The sequence below is a fragment of the Oncorhynchus gorbuscha genome, linkage group LG05 (assembly GCF_021184085.1).
Source record: "Oncorhynchus gorbuscha isolate QuinsamMale2020 ecotype Even-year linkage group LG05, OgorEven_v1.0, whole genome shotgun sequence".
NCBI lineage: Eukaryota > Metazoa > Chordata > Actinopteri > Salmoniformes > Salmonidae > Oncorhynchus > Oncorhynchus gorbuscha.
The window spans coordinates 81,735,088-81,757,412 of NC_060177.1; the positions used below are offsets into that span (position 1 = coordinate 81,735,088).

At 41.2% G+C, this 22,325-nt stretch overlaps 1 protein-coding gene across 1 annotated transcript in view; it reads right to left on the reverse strand.

Annotated features, from left to right (window-relative positions):
* Nucleotides 1-7,199: 7,199 nt before the first annotated feature.
* Nucleotides 7,200-22,325, reverse strand: part of LOC124034946 (whirlin-like) — a 110,797-nt gene continuing 95,671 nt past the window's right edge. Inside the window, exons 8-12 of the mRNA XM_046348339.1 lie at nucleotides 15,587-15,658; nucleotides 14,161-15,358; nucleotides 13,817-13,998; nucleotides 13,464-13,589; nucleotides 7,200-7,798 (exon numbers count right to left, since the gene is read on the reverse strand). Of these exons, the coding sequence (XP_046204295.1) occupies nucleotides 7,604-7,798; nucleotides 13,464-13,589; nucleotides 13,817-13,998; nucleotides 14,161-15,358; nucleotides 15,587-15,658 (1,773 nt within the window). The 3' untranslated portion in view covers nucleotides 7,200-7,603. The remainder of the gene's footprint in view (nucleotides 7,799-13,463; nucleotides 13,590-13,816; nucleotides 13,999-14,160; nucleotides 15,359-15,586; nucleotides 15,659-22,325) is intronic.

The window sequence follows — 22,325 nt, forward strand, 5'->3', positions numbered from 1 at the left end:
TGCTGATGTTTTAGTCTGTTACATTATGACATGAAATGATTGAAATGCATATCTAAATGACTTAAATGTAAATGTAAATATCAGTAAACCCTTTAGTCATTGAGGGATGGATGGATTGGACTGCTGCTGATCCTCTATTGATGTTACAAACTATCCGGGTGGTTCAACGAAAAATGTCTGAGAGGCTAGTGCATAATTTAGTACAAGGTCCCCTGAACTAAACTGGAAGACTTTGATAGTAATACTGTAACATTGTAATGTATGTCAATTATAATAACAACATTGCAGTACCATTTACAACCACTGGGGAGAAGCATTGGCATATTGCTTGATAAACATAATAGCAGCCCCCAGAACTTTGCTTTGACAGCCCGGATGAGCCAACATACATATATATATATGTATATAGTGTATGTGGACACCCCTTCAAATAGTGGATTTGGCTTTTTCAGCCACACCCGCTGCTAACAGGTAAATCAAATTGAGCACTCCATTGACAAACATTGGCAGTAGAATGGCCTTACTGAAGAGCTCAGTGACTTTCAACATGGCACCGTCATAGGATGCCACCTTTCCAACAAGTCCGTTCGTTCAATTTCTGCCCTGTTAGAGCTGCCCCGGTCAACTGTAAGTGCTGTTATTGTGAAGTGGAAACATCTAGGAGCAACAACGGCTCAGCCGCAAACGGCCACACAAGCTCACAGAACGGGATCGCTGAGTGCTATAGCGCAAGGCGCGTAAAAAATAATCTGTCCTCAGTTGCAACACTTACCACCGAGTTTCAAACTGCCTGGAAACAACGTCAGCACAATAACTGTTCATCGGGAGCTTCATGAAATGGGTTTCCATGGCCAAGCAGCCGCACACAACCTAATGCTCAATGCCAAGTGGCTGGAGTGATGAATCACGCTTCACCATCTGGCAGTCCGACAGTCAAATCTGGGTTTGACGGATGCCAGGAGAACGCTACCTGCCCAAATGCATAGCACCAACTGTAAAGTTTGGCGGAGGAGGAATAATGGTCTGGGGCTGTTTATCATGGTTTGGGCTAGGCCCCTTAGTTTCAGTGAAGGGAAATCTTAACGCTACAGCATACAATGACATTCTAGATGATTCTATGCTTCTAAATTTGTGGCAACAGTTTGGGGAAGGCCCTTTCCTGTTTCAGCATAGCAATGCCCCCGTGCACAAAGCGAAGTCCATACAGAAATGGTTTGTTGAGATTGGTGTGGAAGAACTTCATTGTTCTACACAGAGCCCTGATCTCAATCCTATGGAACACCTTTGGGATGAATTTGAAAGCCGACTGCGAGCCAGGCCAAATCGCCCAACAACAGTGCCCGACACCACTAATTATTTTGTGGCTGAATGGAAGCTAGTCCCCACAGCAATGTTCAACATCTAGTGGAAAGCCTTCCCAGAAGATTGGAGGCTGTTATAGCAGATAAAGGGGGACCAACTCCATATTAATGCCCATGATGTCGGAATGAGATGTTCGACAAGCAGGTGTCCACATACTTTTGGTCATGTTGTGTACTTCTCCAGCTTTTGAATATTATGGGGGTTGCTTCAAGCAACGATATATTTGTGTGAATGGTAAGAGACCTACATTAGTACAATTATTCATTCTACAACCGGATTTCAAGCAGTGAAGCAACTTCCAGTTGCAGCTATATTTACATTTCTCGCTGATTATCTCCGTACATAGTCAATGAGTGAATGCATAGACAAAATATAACTCCTACCTGACTTAATATACCAGTACAGTACACCCAGAGTCATATGTGCTGTCCTGTGTGCTAGCTACTATAATACTAGTCTCTCTGTGGAGCACTGTGAGGGAAGCTCAAGGCCATAGAGACTGCAGCAGAACACAGGAAATGCACCTGCCTATAGGCAGTGGCTACTGAGCCAATTGAATAGACACTATCATCCTCCCTTTTATGGTGACAATATATTCTTCATAGTCCCTGAAGGGATAAATAAAGTTGTATTGAATACCATGAAATGGAAAATGTCTGAATAAAAGATGTATTTTGAAATGTTCTAGCTATATTCAACCTAACCAGGCAAACAGGATTCAAAACATGAGTTGGTAAATCTTTATTCAATTCAGCGTTGAGGAATATGTCTGAACTTTTAGTGCAGTAAGCATTAGGTTATGATTGTACACCTCTAAGACTGTCAGCTGTGTATGATAGGCTGCTACATCTAAAGCTCTAAAACATTAGCCTGGTCCCAGATCTGTGCTTGGTCTCGCTAACTCCATTCTCCATTGCTGTCATTGTCAAGCCAAACATTGGCATGACAAAGAGTTGTCATGCAAGCACAAACAGACTGGCTCTCAGGCTAGGTCTAAAACGTTGTCCAGTCGGGGTCTTTCCCATACAGCTTGAGCCTACTCCTGGGCAACATAAGGTATAGAAACAAGAATCAAGATGCAGCAGATTGGTATGTAGTCTACATTAGATCTGCATAGGGTTTTTCATCTTCATTATTATATGTATCCATTCTTGGCGTTGTTTTGGTGCAAATAAAAATCCTTAAGTGATGTGGCATTGGCCCAACTTCCCCTGCTATAGTTAATACAATACACTTGTTCCAAATGGTCCTCTATTCCCTATATAGTGTGCTACTATTAAGCAGAGCCCTCATGGAGTAGTGCACTGTAAAGGGAATAGGGTGCCATTTGGGACGAAGTCACGATTAGTCAATTTGCTTCTTATGTGATTGTTACCCAACTAGAACCCGAGACAGTACATTCTAGAATGTGACAGCAGACAGGAATAATACTGTGATATTGTTTGTAGTTGTGTGATTCTGTCAAACAGTAATTTAATGTATCTCTCTCTCTAATATATATATATATAATTATGTCTATAAATGTATTTATAGTGTATACCTTATACGTGGACAAGATATAAAGTATGTTTGCATTCACAAAAACGTCATTTTTACAATATTAAAAAATACCAATATAAACCTTCTGTCATAATTTATTACAAGCTTATTGAAACATCTATGATCAGTTGTTTTATACAACCTGCAATACTCTACTCTCTTGTTCAATCTTATACTCTGTTATACATTTTATATAATCATATGCTCTCTTTTATACTCTTACTAACTATTACTGGAGTTAATTGATACTGAATCCACAGGCCTGCTCCTTCCTGGAGCATCCCCAAATACAACAGGAAGCCTTACAATCCTACACTATACTGATATATAGGTAGAGTCTCAAATTACACCCTATTCCCTATATGGTCAAAAGTAGGGCATTATATAGGAAATAGGGTGGCATTTAGGTTGCAACCTCTCTCTCTCACACACACAGTGTGGATTATGGCTGAATACAACTGCCTCCACCCCTGCTCCGCTTGTCGTGAGTCAGTTACCTATAATTGAAAAGTTATATCGTTGTAACGATGAATTAGCAGTCTGTTGACTAATTTCCCTCTATCAGGATTACCATCTCTGACTTAGCTTACAGCTCCCATGAAGTGCCTTTGCTAAGTTTTCAGAATTGCATCTCATGAACACAAAGTAAAGAAAAGTAACTATTGTTATAAATAACACATAAATGGATGCAAGTCAATTAATACAATCCATTTTAAAAGGTGATCCTTTTACATACACAGACTATCTAACATTACATTATAAATAGCTCCAATCCTCTTAAATCTTGAAGGTGTCTCAGTGCCATATTCACTAAATATTATATGCATGTACAGAATTATGGGTGCAAGAGTTCATTAAACATTAAACAGACATCATACAAAAAGTATTTTAGAGATGGCATAAAGGTATAGTTTGACAAAGATTAGATACAATTTATATCCATTTTCAAAGCACCATCTTGGTATAACCACTGAGGGGAGAGCTGCTCCTAAAGGCAGACCAATTGGAGAGGTGAAAGCAGGGAGAATGAAAAGCATGCGGCTAAATGTAATGACAACATTGATGACATTACACCAGTTCAACTACATTAGGTTCTATTGGTGAGCTCTTAGGTTATATTAAAGTATATTGGTGGGTTCTTCTTAGGTTATACTAGGTTCTATTCGTAGGTTATACAGTTCATTCTGAAAGTATTCAGACCCCTCGACTTTTTCAAAATTTTGTTACGTTACAGCCTTATTCAAAAATTGATTAAATGATTTATTTTCCATCATCAATCTACACACAATACCCCATAATGACAAAGCAAAATATATATATACATTTAAATGTTTTACAAATGTTTATAAAAATACATACTGTATATACTGAAATATCACATTTACAGAAATATTCTGAACCTTTACTCAGTAGGTTTTTGAAGCATATTTGGCACACCTGTATTCAGAGGTGTAAAGTACTTAAGTAAAAATACTACTTAAGTATCTGTACTTTACTTTTCTATTCATATTTTTGACTAATATTGTACTTTTTACTCCACACATTTTTCTTGACACCCAAAAGTATTCGTTACATTTTCAATGCTTTGCAGGACAGGAAAATATTCCAATTCACGCACTAAACGGACTCACTAAACACACATGCTTTGTTTGTAAAAATGTCTGAGTGTTGGAGTGTGCGGTGTGCCCCTGGCTATCCATTAATTTAAAAAACAAGAAAATGGTTTATTATTATTTGACCCTGCTGGTCATCTTTGAAAATTTGAACATCTTGGCCATGTTCTGTTATAATCTCCATCCGGCACAGCCAGAAGAGGACTGGCCACACCTCATAGCCTGGTTCCTCTCTAGGTTTCTTCCTAGGTTCTGGCCTTTCTAGGGAGTTTTTCCTAGCCACCTGTATTGCTTGCTGTTTGGGGTTTTAGGCTGGGTTTCTGTACAGCACTTTGTGACATCAGCTGATGTAAGAAGGGCTTTATAAATACATTTGATTGATTGAGGCCAAAAAAAATCAATCTTGGCTTCATAAGACCAGACAATCTTGTTTCTCATGGTCTGAGAGTCTGTAGGTACCTTTTGGCAAACTCCAATGTGCCTTTTACTGAAGAGTGGCTTCTGTCTAGCCTCTCTACTATAAATGCCTGATTGGTGGAGTGCTGTTGGTTGTCCTTCTGGAAGGTTCTGGAGCTCTGTCAGAGTGATCATCGGGTTCTTGGTCACCTCCCTGACCAATGCCCTTCTCCCTGATTGCTCGGTTTGGCCTGGCGGCCAGCACTAGTAAGAGCCTTGGTGGTTCCAAACACAAGAATGATGGAGGCCACTGTGTTCTTGGGGACCTTCAATGCTGTAGACATTTATTGGTACCCTTCCCCAGATCTGTGCCTCAACACAATCCTGCCTCGGAACTCTCCAAACAATTCTTTCGACCTCATGGCTTGGTTTTTGCTCTGACATGCACTGTCAACTGTGGGACCTTATATATACACAGGTGTGTGCCTTTCCAAATCATGTCCAATCAATTGAATTTACCACAGGTGGTCTAGAATCAAGTTGTAGAAACATCAAGGATAATCATTAGAATCAGGATGCACCTGAGCTCAATTTGGAGTCTCATAGTAAATATGTATGTAAATAAGGGATTTCTGTTTTTAATACATTTGCAACAATTTCTAAAAACTTGTTTTGGCTTTGTCATTATGGGGTATTGTCTGTAGATTGATGAGATTGATTGAACATTTTTAATTTAGAATAAGTCTGTAATGTAACAAAATATGGAAGAGGTCAAGGGGTCTGAATACTTTCCAAATGCACTGTATTAGATTATATCGGTGGGTTTTTCTCAATTCCAGTATGTTCTATTGGTGGGTTGTTCTTGGACTATATTAGATTCTATTGGTGGGTTCTTCTCAATGCTTTTAGGTTCTATTGGTGGGTTCTTCTTGGGTTATTTTTGATTCTATTGGTGGGTTCTTCTCAATGCATTTAGGCTCTATTGGTGGATCCTTAGTTTCTATTACGCTTTTTTGGTGGGTTCTTCTATGGTTATTTTTAATGCTATTACAGTTGAAGTAGGACGTTTACATACACCTTAGCCAAAAACATTTAAACTCAGTTTTCACAATTCCTAACATTTAATCTTAGTAGTAATTCCCTGTCTTAGGTCAGTTAGGATCACCACTTTATTTTAAGAATGTGAAATGTTAGAGAGAATATTTATTTCTGCTTTTATTTATTTCATCACATTCCAAGTGGGTCAGAAGTTTACATACACTCAATTAGTGTTTGGTAGCATTGCCGTTAAATTGTTTAACTTGGGTCAAATGTTTTGTGTAGCCTTCCACAAGCTTCCCACAATTAATTGGGTGAATTTTGGCCCATTCCTCCTGACAGAGCTGGTGTAACTGAGTCAGGTTGATAGGATCCTTGCTCGCACATGCTTTTTCAGTTCTGCCCAACATTTTCTATAGGATTGAGGTCAGGGCTTTGTGATGGACACTCCAATACCTTGTCCTTAAACCATTTTGCCACAACTTTGGAAGTATGCTTGGGGTCATTGTCCATTTGGAAGACCCATTTGCAACCAAGCTTTAACTTCCTGACTGATGTCTTGAGATGTTGCTACAATATAGCCACATGATTTTCCTACCTCATGATGCCATCTATTTTGTGAATCGCACCGGTCCATCCTGCAAGGCACCCCCAAAATATGATGCTGCCAGCCCCGTGCTTCACAGTTGTTATGGTATTCTTCAGCTTGCAAGCCAAGCCACCCCCTTTTTCCTCTGAACATAATGGTCAATATGGCTAAACAGTTCTATTTTTGTTTCATCAGACCAGAGGACATTTCTCCAAAAAGTACGATCTTAGTGCAGTTGCAAACTGGCTTTTTTATTTTGGAGCAGTGGCTTCTTCCTTGCTGAGCAGCCTTTCATTTATGTCGATATAGGACTCGTTTTACTGTGGATATAGATACTTTTGTAGCAAAGAGGCACTGAGTTTGAAGGTAGGCCTTGAAATACATCCACAGGTACACCTCCAAATGACTCAAATTATGTCAATTAGCCTATCAGAAGCTCCTAAAGACATATCATTTTTTAGACTTTTCCAAGCTGTTTATAAGCACAGTCAACTTAGTGTATGTAAACCTTCGACCCACTGGAATTGTGATACAGTGAATTATAAAGTGAAATAATCTGTCTGTAAACAATTATTGGAAAAATGACTTGTGTCGTGCACAAAGTAGATGTCCTAACCGACTTGCCAAAACTATAGTTTGTTAACAAGAAATGTGTAGAGTGGTTGAAAAATCAGTTTTAATGACACCAACCTAAGTGTATGTAAACTTCCGACTTCAACTGTGTGTTCTAGCGGTGGGTTATTAAGGCAGGATGTCGGGCATTTGAGCTTTTTAACAATACATGGCCAGCCTGGTAAGTTGGTATAGAGGGACAACAATGTGGGAAGGGAGAAGGGGCTTACAGGAGAATAACGGATTGTCTTTATTTTGTCCCCAGGTGCAACACTCCAAACTTCTCCCTCCTTCAGTTCTCGCTTTCCTCCATCTGTTCCAGTTCTCTAAAGTGCAACGTCCTGCTGAAGCCCCTGCAGGAAAATGGGAACAAGCATTAGTTCAGGAGATCCCTTCTTGTTCAGGTGGTCCCTTCAGTCTCTTTTCTTCTGTGTGGTGCCTAAATACGACCCCGCTAAAGGCCTTGCAGTAGGGCTGTGTTAAACTCTGTAACCAGGAAGTCAATGTGGTCCTTCTCTTTGGTCTTGAAGGCCTCAGCGATGATGCGAGCAGCGTCCCGGTGCTCTCTACCCCTCAGGGAGACCCCGTTCACCTCCAGAATCACCTGTCCCACCTTCAGCTGCCCACAACTGTGTGCCGAGCCCCCCTTCTGAGAGAGAGAGAACAGAGAGAAAGAGAGAATTAAACATCAAATAAATAATCCCTTTTTGTAGACAGGATGTGTTCTTGCTAGAGAGAAGAGATAAACAAAAGATACGAAGGTAGATACAAGAGCATTGTTTTGGATTCAAGGAATGTTAGAGGTAGAGGTAAAGGTAGAGGTCAAAGGTAGGGGTAGAGGTAGAGATTGAGGTCAAAGTTAGGGGTAGAGGTAGAGATTGAGGTCAAAGGTAGGGGTAGAGGTAGAGATTGAGGTCAAAGGTAGGGGTAGAGGTAGAGATTGAGGTCAAAGGTAGGGGTAGAGGTAGAGATTGAGGTCAAAGGTAGGGGTAGAGGTAGAGGTAGAGGTAGAGTTAAAAGGTAGGGGTAGAGGTAGAGGTAGAGTTAAAAGGTAGGGGTAGAGGTAGAGGTAGAGGTAAAAGGTAGGGGTAGAGGTAGAGGTAAAAGGTAGGGGTAGAGGTAGAGGTAAAAGGTAGGGGTAAAGGTAGGGGTAAAGGTAGGGGTAGAGGTAGAGGTAAAAGGTAGGGGTAGAGGTAGAGATAAAATATAGGGGTAGAGGTAGAGATTGAGGTAAAAGGTAGGGGTAGAGGTAGAGATTGAGGTAAAAGGTAGGGGTAGAGGTAGAGATTGAGGTAAAAGGTAGGGGTAAAGGTAGGGGTAGAGGTAGAGATAAAATATAGGGGTAGAGGTAGAGGTAAAAGGTAGGGGTAGAGATAAAAGATAGGGGTAGAGGTAGAGATTGAGGTAAAAGGTAGGGGTAGAGGTAGAGATTGAGGTAAAAGGTAGAGGTAGAGATTGAGGTAAAAGGTAGGGGTAGAGGTAGAGGTAGAGGTAAAATGTAGGGGTAGAGGTAGAGATAAAATATAGGGGTAGAGGTAGAGATTGAGGTAAAAGGTAGGGGTAAAGGTAGGGGTAGAGGTAGAGATAAAATATAGGGGTAGAGGTAAAAGGTAGGGGTAGAGATAAAAGATAGGGGTAGAGGTAGAGATTGAGGTAAAAGGTAGGGGTAGAGATTGAGGTAAAAGGTAGGGGTAGAGGTAGAGGTAGAGGTAAAATGTAGGGGTAGAGGTAGAGATAAAATATAGGGGTAGAGGTAGAGATTGAGGTAAAAGGTAGGGGTAAAGGTAGGGGTAGAGGTAGAGATAAAATATAGGGGTAGAGGTAAAAGGTAGGGGTAGAGATAAAAGATAGGGGTAGAGGTAGAGATTGAGGTAAAAGGTAGGGGTAGAGGTAGAGATTGAGGTAAAAGGTAGGGGTAGAGGTAGAGATTGAGGTAAAAGGTAGGGGTAGAGGTAGAGATTGAGGTAAAAGGTAGGGGTAGAGGTAGAGGTAAAAGGTAGGGGTAGAGGTAGAGATTGAGGTAAAAGGTAGGGGTAGAGGTAGAGATTGAGGTAAAAGGTAGGGGTAGAGGTAGAGATTGAGGTAAAAGGTAGGGGTAGAGATGGAGATAAAAGGTAGGGGTAAAGGTAAAGGTAGGGGTAGAGGTAGAGGTAAAAGGTAGGGGTAGAGATGGAGATTGAGGTAAAAGGTAGGGGTAGAGATGGAGATAAAAGGTAGGGGTAGAGGTAAAAGGTAGGGGTAGAGGTAGAGGTAAAAGGTAGGGGTAAAGGTAGGGGTAAAGGTAGGGGTAGAGGTAGAGATAAAATATAGGGGTAGGGGTAGAGGTAGAGATTTAGGTAAAAGGTAGGGGTAGAGGTAGAGATTGAGGTAAAAGGTAGGGGTAAAGGTAGGGGTAGAGGTAGAGGTAGAGGTAAAAGATAGGGGTAGAGGTAAAAGGTAGGGGTAGAGGTAGAGATTGAGGTAAAAGGTAGGGGTAGAGGTAGAGATTGAGGTAAAAGGTAGGGGTAGAGGTAGAGATTGAGGTAAAAGGTAGGGGTAGAGGTAGAGATTGAGGTAAAAGGTAGGGGTAGAGGTAGAGATTGAGGTAAAAGGTAGGGGTAGAGATTGAGGTAAAAGGTAGGGGTAGAGATTGAGGTAAAAGGTAGGGGTAGAGATTGAGGTAAAAGGTAGGGGTAGAGATTGAGGTAAAAGGTAGGGGTAGAGGTAGAGGTAGAGGTAAAAGGTAGGGGTAGAGGTAGAGATAAAATATAGGGGTAGAGGTAGAGATTGAGGTAAAAGGTAGGGGTAAAGGTAGGGGTAGAGGTAGAGATAAAATATAGGGGTAGAGGTAGAGGTAAAAGGTAGGGGTAGAGATAAAAGATAGGGGTAGAGGTAGAGATTGAGGTAAAAGGTAGGGGTAGAGGTAGAGATTGAGGTAAAAGGTAGGGGTAGAGATTGAGGTAAAAGGTAGGGGTAGAGATTGAGGTAAAAGGTAGGGGTAGAGGTAGAGATTGAGGTAAAAGGTAGGGGTAGAGATTGAGGTAAAAGGTAGGGGTAGAGGTAGAGGTAGAGGTAAAATGTAGGGGTAGAGGTAGAGATAAAATATAGGGGTAGAGGTAGAGATTGAGGTAAAAGGTAGGGGTAAAGGTAGGGGTAGAGGTAGAGATAAAATATAGGGGTAGAGGTAAAAGGTAGGGGTAGAGATAAAAGATAGGGGTAGAGGTAGAGATTGAGGTAAAAGGTAGGGGTAGAGGTAGAGATTGAGGTAAAAGGTAGGGGTAGAGGTAGAGATTGAGGTAAAAGGTAGGGGTAGAGGTAGAGATTGAGGTAAAAGGTAGGGGTAGAGGTAGAGATTGAGGTAAAAGGTAGGGGTAGAGATTGAGGTAAAAGGTAGGGGTAGAGGTAGAGGTAGAGGTAAAATATAGGGGTAGAGGTAGAGGTAAAAGGTAGGGGTAGAGATAAAAGATAGGGGTAGAGGTAGAGATTGAGGTAAAAGGTAGGGGTAGAGGTAGAGATTGAGGTAAAAGGTAGGGGTAGAGGTAGAGATTGAGGTAAAAGGTAGGGGTAGAGGTAGAGATTGAGGTAAAAGGTAGGGGTAAAGGTAAAGGTAGGGGTAGAGGTAGAGGTAAAAGGTAGGGGTAGAGATGGAGATAAAAGGTAGGGGTAGAGGTAAAAGGTAGGGGTAGAGATTGAGGTAAAAGGTAGGGGTAAAGGTAGAGATTAAAGGTAAAGTTAGGGGTAAAGATAGAGGTAAAAGGTAAGGGTAAAAGGTAAAGGTAGGGGTAGAGATAAAAGGTAAAGGTAGGGTAAGAGGTAAGAGGTAAGAGGTAAGAGGTAAGAGGTAAAAGGTAAGAGGTAAGAGGTAAAAGGTAAAAGGTAGGGGTAAAAGGTAAAAGGTAAAAGGTAGGGGTAGAGGTAGAGGTAAAAGGTAGAGATTGAGGTAAAAGGTAGGGTAGAGATTGAGGTAAAAGGTAGGGGTAGAGATTGAGGTAAAAGGTAGGGGTAGAGATTGAGGTAAAAGGTAGGGGTAGAGGTAGAGGTAAAAGGTAGGGGTAGAGGTAAAAGGTAGGGGTAGAGATTGAGGTAAAAGGTAGGGGTAGAGATTGAGGTAAAAGGTAGGGGTAGAGATTGAGGTAAAAGGTAGGGGTAGAGATTGAGGTAAAAGGTAGGGGTAGAGATTGAGGTAAAAGGTAGGGGTAGAGATTGAGGTAAAAGGTAGGTGTAGAGATTGAGGTAAAAGGTAGGGGTAGAGATTGAGGTAAAAAGTAGGGGTAGAGATTGAGGTAAAAGGTAGGGGTAGAGATTGAGGTAAAAGGTAGGGGTAGAGATTGAGGTAAAAGGTAGGGGTAGAGATTGAGGTAAAAGGTAGGGGTAGAGATTGAGGTAAAAGGTAGGGGTAGGGGTAGAGGTAAAAGGTAGGGGTAGCGGTAAAAGGTAAAGGTAGGGGTAAAAGGTAAAGGTAGGGGTAGAGGTAAAAGGTAGAGGTAGAGGTAAAAGGTAAAGGTAGGGGTAGAGGTAAAAGGTAAAGGTAGGGGTAGAGGTAAAAGGTAAAGGTAGGGGTAGAGGTAAAAGGTAAAGGTAGGGGTAGAGGTAAACGGTAAAGGTAGGGGTAGAGGTAGAGGTAAAAGGTAGAGGTAAAAGGTAGAGGTAAAAGGTTAAGGTAGGAGTAGAGGTGGAGGTAGAGGTAAAGGTTGGGGTAGAGGTAGAGGTAGATAGAGGTAAAAGGTAGGGGTAGAGGTAGGGGTAAAGGTAAAGGTAGGGGTAGAGGTAAAGGTAGGGGTAAAAGGTAAAGGTAGGGGTAGAGGTAGGGGTAGAGGTAGAGATAGAGGTAGGGGTAGAGCTTGAGGTAAAAGGTAGAGCTTGAGGTAAAAGGTAGAGCTTGAGGTAAAAGGTAGAGCTTGAGGTAAAAGGTAGAGCTTGAGGTAAAAGGTAGAGCTTGAGGTAAAAGGTAGAGCTTGAGGTAAAAGGTAGAGCTTGAGGTAAAAGGTAGAGCTTGAGGTAAAAGGTAAAGGTAGGGGTAGAGGTAGAGATAGAGGTAAAAGGTAAAGGTAGGGGTAGAGATAAAAGGTAAATGTAGGGGTAGAGATAGAGGTAAAAGGTAGGGGTAGAGGTAAAAGGTAAAGGTAGGGGTAGGGGTAGAGGTAAAAGGTAAACGTAGGGGTAGAGGTAAAAGGTAAAAGGTAAAGGTAGGGGTAGAGGTAAAAGGTAAAGGTAGGGGTAGAGGTAAAAGGTAAAGATTGAGGTAAAAGGTAAAGGTAGGGGTAGAGATTGAGGTAAAAGGTAGGGGTAGAGGTAGAGAGAATTACAAAATAATAATGTTGGAATTTAGGTCCACTTCAGTCTGTCCACAACATCCTGTAGACCTGAATAGATTACCCAAGACCCCTGACACTAACCAGGTGGTAGAAAACTTTCTTCAACAAAGTTAAACATCCCCAGGAGAGATTCCTTGACCTGCTTTGAAATTATTATCAATGCAAATATAGGTTGTTATCACGCACATAAACAGATGTTCTGGGAAGCTCACATTTAAGATGAAAGAGAAAATGGTAATGTCTCTGTTTTTCTCCCCAATTTTGTGGTATCCAATTAGTAGTTACAGTCTTGTCTCATCACTTCAACTCCCATATGGACTTGGGAGAGGCGAAGGTCGAGAGCCGTGCGTCCTCCAAAACACAACCCAACCAAGCCGCATTGCTTCTTGACACAGCGGACACTTACCCCGGAAGCCAGCCGCACCAATGTGTCAGAAGAAACACCGTACACCTAGCAACCGTAAGCGTGCACTGCACCCAGCCCGCCAGAGTCACTAGTGTGCGATGGGATAAGGACATTCCTGCCGGCCAAACCCTCCCCTAACCTGCTGGGCCAATCGTGCGCCGCCCCATGGGTCTCCAGGTCGCTGCGACAGAGCCTGGACTCAAACCCAGAATCTCTAGTGTCACAGCTAGCACTGCAATGCAGTACCTTAGACCACTGCACCACTCGGGAGGCTTCTCTGTCATGTTTGATGCTTGCTGTAATCCATATTGCACTCATTAACTCTACAATACGTATCAATACGCACAGACCTTTAGGCACAACATGGGGGTTCTACTTCCACATAGGAGGCTGTGGTTCTTACTATTTACAGACTTCACAGTGCAAAAGCCTTGTGTAGTCTTCATACTACATTCATGTTCAAAGTTATCCTAAATGTTACAGTATGATAAACTGATGCAGAATCATCCAGATATTCCCTATACAAGTGCACTTCTTTTAAATGAACCTCCTTGTCAAAAGCAGTGCACTACATAGGGAATAGGGTACCATTTGGGAATCAGCCTCTCTCTCACCTGTACGGTGACGATGCGTGGCAGTGGCTGCCGTGTGTTTGCACCTCCCTCTATAGCAATGCCCAGAGTGTTGGCATTCTTTACCACACGTACCAGAGTAAGTATGGGCACTGGAGAGCCAGGCTGCTGCAGGGCACACAAGAAGACATCATGGAATAAGGACATAGAATAAGGACCTTGAATAAAGAATAGGAATAAGGACATGGAATAGTGACCTAGAATAAGGACCCAGAAAACAGACCTAGAAAAATGACATAGAATAAGTAGTGGACTACAGTATAAAGGGAATAGGATTCCATTTGAGACTCATCCATGTTGTTTCTGTTGTGATATGGGCCCTTGGTGGGCCTCACCTGTTTGGATGCCAGTACTGCAGAACCCTGGGCCCCCTGGGGCCCTTGTGTGGCCTGGCTGGCCTGGTTCTTAGTTGGCCAAGGACTGCTGTCTTTACTGAGCCCTCGTGCCTCAGCAATGTCCACCCCACTGTCCTCACTCAGAGTCTGACCACTGTCTGACAGCTGGGACAATGTAGTGCCTGGATACATAAAGGAAAGTAAATTTGATTATATATATATATATATATATATATATATATATATATATATATATATATATATATATGCATGTAAAGCCATACTCACAGGCAAGCACACAGACAAACACAGGCACAGGTACACAGATACACATTAATCTTTACCTCTCTGCTGGGGCTCGGGCCTAGCCTCAGCAGTCAGTCTGTGTGTGTCGGCCATGACACACAAACCTCCCTGGCTGAGGGAGGGAGAGCAGGGGGAGCAGGACCTGTCTGGACTACATGGGGAAGGTCCCAGCACAGAGAGAGAGGGACAGGGTGAAGGACAGGGGGAGGGAAAGGGGGACAGACAAGGGGATGGACCAGGGGAGAGACAGGGAGAGAGACAGGGAGAGAGACATGGGGAGGGACCAGGGGAGGTAACAGGCTTCTCATGGGAGCAGGATCTGAAGATGGGAAGCTTGGTGAATTTGTCCTTGTTCTGAGGACCAGAGTGCTTGGGATGAAGGGAGCCAGGGCAGGAATGGTGGCCGGAGCTGGAGCAGCCGTGGTGTGTTTGGGGGGTGTGGTGGTCGGAGGAGGTAGTTGTGGAGATGTGGAGGGAGCTTTGGCAGGTGTGGTGAAGAGAGTTCATGGATGTGTCATTGCCAGAGCTTGGATAGACGCTATGGCCAGTGCCAGTGTTGGAGGTGGTATGATGGCCAGGGTTGGGGGTGGTATGATGGCCAGAGTTGGGGGTGGTATGATGGCCAGAGTTGGGGGTGGTATGATGGCCAGGGTTGGGGGTGGTATGATGGCCAGGGTTGGAGCTGGTATGATGGCCAGGGTTGGAGCTGGTATGATGGCCAGGGTTGGAGCTGGTATGATGGCCAGGGTTGGAGCTGGTATGATGGCCAGGGTTGGAGCTGGTATGATGGCCAGGGTTGGAGCTGGTATGATGGCCAGGGTTGGAGCTGGTATGATGGCCAGGGTTGGAGCTGGTATGATGGCCAGGGTTGGAGCTGGTATGATGGCCAGGGTTGGAGCTGTTTTGATGGCCAGGGTTGGAGCTGTTTTGATGGCCAGGGTTGGAGCTGTTTTGATGGCCAGGGTTGGGACAGGTGTGATGGAGGTCCGAGCTAGGGGAGTTGGAAGGTTGGTGGTTTGAGAAGCTTTGGAAGGCTTTAAGGTGTTTGTGGTGACATTCCTGGTGCAGCCTGGTGGGGGCAGTAAAGACCAGGCCAGATTGGGAGTGTCTGGATAAGAGGAGCTTGGACTGCTCCCTCTCCCTGTCCCTCGGATGTCTGGGCTGGGTCTGTCCGGGTCCGGGGGGAGGAGGAGGCTTGAAGAACAGAGGAGACTCAGCTGTCGACTGCACTTCATTCTAGAAACAAAAAGGGACATTGTACAGAATTTTTTTTACAAACAAACCCTGTACAAACTCAAGTCTGTCTGATGAAGGTCACCAAATGTCGTTTTTTCATGGAGAGAGTGTCACGCCTCACCTTTAAAATGCATTTTTCAAAAACATTAGCATTTAGTTATAATCCTGCACATCATAAACATGACTATGATTTCAATCAGTCTGAAACAAACTCAAATACAGACTCACCAATGTAACGTCAGGTAGGACATTAGTGGTTGCCCCTGGATCTTGCTGTACAATGTCACCATGTGAGCACTCCTGAAAGAGAGACAGAGACACAAGGTTGGTGTGTTACAATAATATATGACTTCACCTGGTATTCCACCTGAATTGTTAGATACTACTGCACTGTTAGATACTACTGCACTGTTAGATACTACTGCACTGTTAGATACTACTGCACTGTTAGATACTACTGCACTGTTAGATACTACTGCACTGTTAGATACTACTGCACTGTTAGATACTACTACACTGTTAGATACTACTACACTGTTAGATACTACTGCACTGTTAGATACTACTGCACTGTTAGATACTACTGCACTGTTAGATACTACTGCACTGTTAGATACTACTGCACTGTTAGATACTACTGCACTGTTAGATACTACTGCACTGTTAGATACTACTGCACTGTTAGATACTACTGCACTGTTAGATACTACTGCACTGTTAGATACTACTGCACTGTTAGATACTACTGCACTGTTAGATACTACTGCACTGTTAGATACTACTGCACTGTTAGATACTACTGCACTGTTAGATACTACTGCACTGTTAGATACTACTGCACTGTTAGATACTACTGCACTGTTAGATACTACTGCACTGTTAGATACTACTGCACTGTTAGATACTACTGCACTGTTAGATACTACTGCACTGTTAGATACTACTGCACTGTTAGATACTACTGCACTGTTAGATACTACTGCACTGTTAGATACTACTGCACTGTTAGATACTACTGCACTGTTAGATACTACTGCACTGTTAGATACTACTGCACTGTTAGATACTACTGCTACACTGTTAGATACTACTGCACTGTTAGATACTACTGCACTGTTAGATACTACTGCACTGTTAGATACTACTGCACTGTTAGATACTACTGCACTGTTAGATACTACTGCACTGTTAGATACTGTTAGATACTACTACACTGTTAGATACTGTTAGATACTACTACACTGTTAGATACTACTGCACTGTTAGATACTACTGCACTGTTAGATACTACTACACTGTTAGATACTACTACACTGTTAGATACTACTACACTGTTAGATACTACTGCACTGTTAGATACTACTACACTGTTAGATACTACTGCACTGTTAGATACTGTTAGATACTACTACACTGTTAGATACTACTGCACTGTTAGATACTACTGCACTGTTAGATACTACTACACTGTTAGATACTACTGCACTGTTAGATACTACTACACTGTTAGATACTACTGTTAGATACTGTTTAGATACTACTGCACTGTTAGATACTACTGCACTGTTAGATACTACTACTACACTGTTAGATACTACTACACTGTTAGATATTACTACTGTTACTGTTAGATACTACTGCACTGTTAGATACTACTGTTACTGTTAGATACTACTGCACTGTTAGATACTACTGCACTGTTAGATACTACTGCACTGTTAGATACTACTGCACTGTTAGATACTACTACACTGTTAGATACTACTGCACTGTTAGATACTACTACACTGTTAGATACTACTGCACTGTTAGATACTACTACACTGTTAGATACTACTGCACTGTTAGATACTACACTGTTAGATATTACTACACTGTTAGATACTGTTAGATATTACTACACTGTTAGATACTGTTTAGATACTACTACACTGTTAGATATTACTACACTGTTAGATACTGTTAGATACTACTACACTGTTAGATATTACTACACTGTTAGATACTGTTAGATACTACTACACTGTTAGATACTACTGCACTGTTAGATACTACTGCACTGTTAGATACTACTACACTGTTAGATACTGTTAGATACTACTACACTGTTAGATACTACTACACTGTTAGATACTACTACACTGTTAGATACTACTACACTGTTAGATACTACTACACTGTTAGATACTACTACACTGTTAGATACTTACTACACTGTTAGATACTACTACACTGTTAGATACTACTACACTGTTAGATATTACTACACTGTTAGATACTGTTAGATATTACTGCACTGTTAGATATTACTGCACTGTTAGATACTACTGCACTGTTAGATACTACTGCACTGTTAGATACTACTGCACTGTTAGATACTACTGCACTGTTAGATACTACTGCACTGTTAGATACTACTGCACTGTTAGATACTACTGCACTGTTAGATACTACTGCACTGTTAGATACTACTGCACTGTTAGATACTACTGCACTGTTAGATACTACTGCACTGTTAGATACTACACTGTTAGATACTACTGCACTGTTAGATACTACTGCACTGTTAGATACTACTGCACTGTTAGATACTACTGCACTGTTAGATACTACTACTGCTGTTAGATACTACTGCACTGTTAGATACTACTACACTGTTAGATACTACTACACTGTTAGATACTACTGCACTGTTAGATACTGTTAGATACTACTACACTGTTAGATACTACTGCACTGTTAGATACTACTACACTGTTAGATACTACTACACTGTTAGATACTACTACACTGTTAGATACTACTACACTGTTAGATACTACTGCACTGTTAGATACTACTGCACTGTTAGATACTACTGCACTGTTAGATACTGTTAGATACTACTACACTGTTAGATACTACTGCACTGTTAGATACTACTGCACTGTTAGATACTACTGCACTGTTAGAGATACTACTACACTGTTAGATACTACTGCACTGTTAGATACTACTGCACTGTTAGATACTACTGCACTGTTAGATACTACTGCACTGTTAGATACTACTGCACTGTTAGATACTACTGCACTGTTAGATACTACTGCACTGTTAGATACTACTGCACTGTTAGATACTACTGCACTGTTAGATACTACTGCACTGTTAGATACTACTGCACTGTTAGATACTACTGCACTGTTAGATACTACTACACTGTTAGATACTACTGTTAGATACTACTGCACTGTTAGATACTGTGTTAGATACTACTGCACTGTTAGATACTACTGCACTGTTAGATACTACTGCACTGTTAGATACTACTGCACTGTTAGATACTACTGCACACTGTTAGATACTACTGCACTGTTAGATACTACTGCACTGTTAGATACTACTGCACACTGTTAGATACTACTACTTTAGATACTACTGTTAGATACTACTGCACTGTTAGATACTACTGCACTGTTAGATACTACTGCACTGTTAGATACTACTGCACTGTTAGATACTACTGCACTGTTAGATACTACTGCACTGTTAGATACTACTGCACTGTTAGATACTACTGCACTGTTAGATACTACTGCACTGTTAGATACTACTGCACTGTTAGATACTACTGCACTGTTAGATACTACTGCACTGTTAGATACTACTGCACTGTTAGATACTACTGCACTGTTAGATACTACTGCACTGTTAGATACTACTGCACTGTTAGATACTACTGCACTGTTAGATACTACTGCACTGTTAGATACTACTGCACTGTTAGATACTACTGCACTGTTAGATACTACTGCACTGTTAGATACTACTGCACTGTTAGATACTACACTGTTAGATACTGTTAGATACTACTACACTGTTAGATACTACTGCACTGTTAGACTGTTAGATACTACTACACTGTTAGATACTACTACACTGTTAGATACTACTACACTGTTAGATACTACTACACTGTTAGATACTGTTAGATACTGTTAGATACTACTGCACTGTTAGATACTACTGCACTGTTAGATACTACTACACTGTTAGATACTACTGCACTGTTAGATACTACTGCACTGTTAGATACTACTACACTGTTAGATACTACTACACTGTTAGATACTACTGCACTGTTAGATACTACTGCACTGTTAGATACTACTGCACTGTTAGATACTACTGCACTGTTAGATACTACTGCACTGTTAGATACTACTGCACTGTTAGATACTACTGCACTGTTAGATACTACTGCACTGTTAGATACTACTACACTGTTAGATACTACTGCACTGTTAGATACTACTGCACTGTTAGACTGTTAGATACTACTACACTGTTAGATACTGTTAGATACTACTGCACTGTTAGATACTACTGCACTGTTAGATACTACTGCACTGTTAGATATTACTACACTGTTAGATACTGTTAGATACTACTGCACTGTTAGATACTACTGCACTGTTAGATACTACTGCACTGTTAGATACTACTGCACTGTTAGATACTACTGCACTGTTAGATACTACTGCACTGTTAGATACTACTGCACTGTTAGATACTACTGCACTGTTAGATACTACTGCACTGTTAGATACTGTTAGATACTACTACACTGTTAGATATTACTGCACTGTTAGATACTGTTAGATACTACTACACTGTTAGATATTACTGCACTGTTAGATACTGTTAGATACTACTACACTGTTAGATACTACTGCACTGTTAGATACTACTGCACTGTTAGATACTACTGCACTGTTAGATACTACTGCACTGTTAGATACTACTGCACTGTTAGATACTACTGCACTGTTAGATACTACTGCACTGTTAGATACTACTGCACTGTTAGATACTACTGCACTGTTAGATACTACTGCACTGTTAGATACTACTGCACTGTTAGATACTACTGCACTGTTAGATACTACTGCACTGTTAGATACTACTGTTAGATACACTGTTAGATACTACTACACTGTTAGATACTACTGCAGATACTACTACACTGTTAGATACTACTGCACTGTTAGATACTACTGATACTACTTTAGATACTACTGCACTGTTAGATACTACTGCACTGTTAGATACTACTGCACTGTTAGATACTACTGCACTGTTAGATACTGTTAGATACTACTACACTGTTAGATACTACTGCACTGTTAGATACTACTAGATACTACTGCACTGTTAGATACTACTACACTGTTAGATACTACTACACTGTTAGATACTACTACACTGTTAGATACTACTGCACTGTTAGATACTACTGCACTGTTAGATACTACTGCACTGTTAGATACTACTGCACTGTTAGATACTACTACTGTTAGATACTGTTAGATACTACTACACTGTTAGATACTACTGCACTGTTAGATACTACTGCACTACTACTGCACTGTTAGATACTACTGCACTGTTAGATACTACTGCACTGTTAGATACTACTGCACTGTTAGATACTACTGCACTGTTAGTTATACTACTGCACTGTTAGATACTACTGCACTGTTAGATACTACTACACTGTTAGATACTACTACACTGAGATACTACTACACTGTTAGATACTACTACTACTACTGCACTGTTAGATACTACTGCACTGTTAGATACTACTGCACTGTTAGATACTACTACTACTGTTAGATACTACTGCTGTTAGATACTACTGCACTGTTAGATACTACTGCACTGTTAGATACTACTGCACTGTTAGATACTACTGCACTGTTAGATACTGTTAGATACTACTGCACTGTTAGATACTACTGTTAGATACTACTACACTGTTAGATACTACTGCACTGTTAGATACTACTGCACTGTTAGATACTACTGCACTGTTAGATACTACTACACTGTTAGATACTACTGCACTGTTAGATACTACTGCACTGTTAGATACTACTGCACTGTTAGATACTACTACACTGTTAGATACTACTACACTGTTAGATACTACTACACTGTTAGATACTACTACACTGTTAGATACTACTACACTGTTAGATACTACTACACTGTTAGATACTACTACACTGTTAGATACTACTACACTGTTAGATACTACTACACTGTTAGATATTACTACACTGTTAGATACTGTTAGATACTACTACACTGTTAGATACTGTTAGATACTACTACACTGTTAGATACTACTGCACTGTTAGATATTACTACACTGTTAGATACTACTGCACTGTTAGATACTACTACACTGTTAGATACTACTACACTGTTAGATACTACTACACTGTTAGATACTACTGCACTGTTAGATACTACTACACTGTTAGATACTACTACACTGTTAGATACTACTACACTGTTAGATACTACTACACTGTTAGATACTACTACACTGTTAGATACTACTGCACTGTTAGATACTACTGCACTGTTAGATACTACTGCACTGTTAGATACTACTGCACTGTTAGATACTACTTAGATACTACTGTTAGATACTACTGCACTGTTAGATACTACTGCACTGTTAGATACTACTGCACTGTTAGATACTACTGCACTGTTAGATACTACTGCACTGTTAGATACTACTGCACTGTTAGATACTACTGCACTGTTAGATACTACTGCACTGTTAGATACTACTGCACTGTTAGATACTACTGCACTGTTAGATACTACTGCACTGTTAGATACTACTGCACTGTTAGATACTACTGCACTGTTAGATACTACTGCACTGTTAGATACTACTGCACTGTTAGATACTACTGCACTGTTAGATACTACTGCACTGTTAGATACTACTGCACTGTTAGATACTACTGCACTGTTAGATACTACTGCACTGTTAGATACTACTGCACTGTTAGATACTACTGCACTGTTAGATACTACTGCACTGTTAGACACTACTGCACTGTTAGACACTACTGCACTGTTAGACACTACTGCACTGTTAGACACTACTGCACTGTTAGAC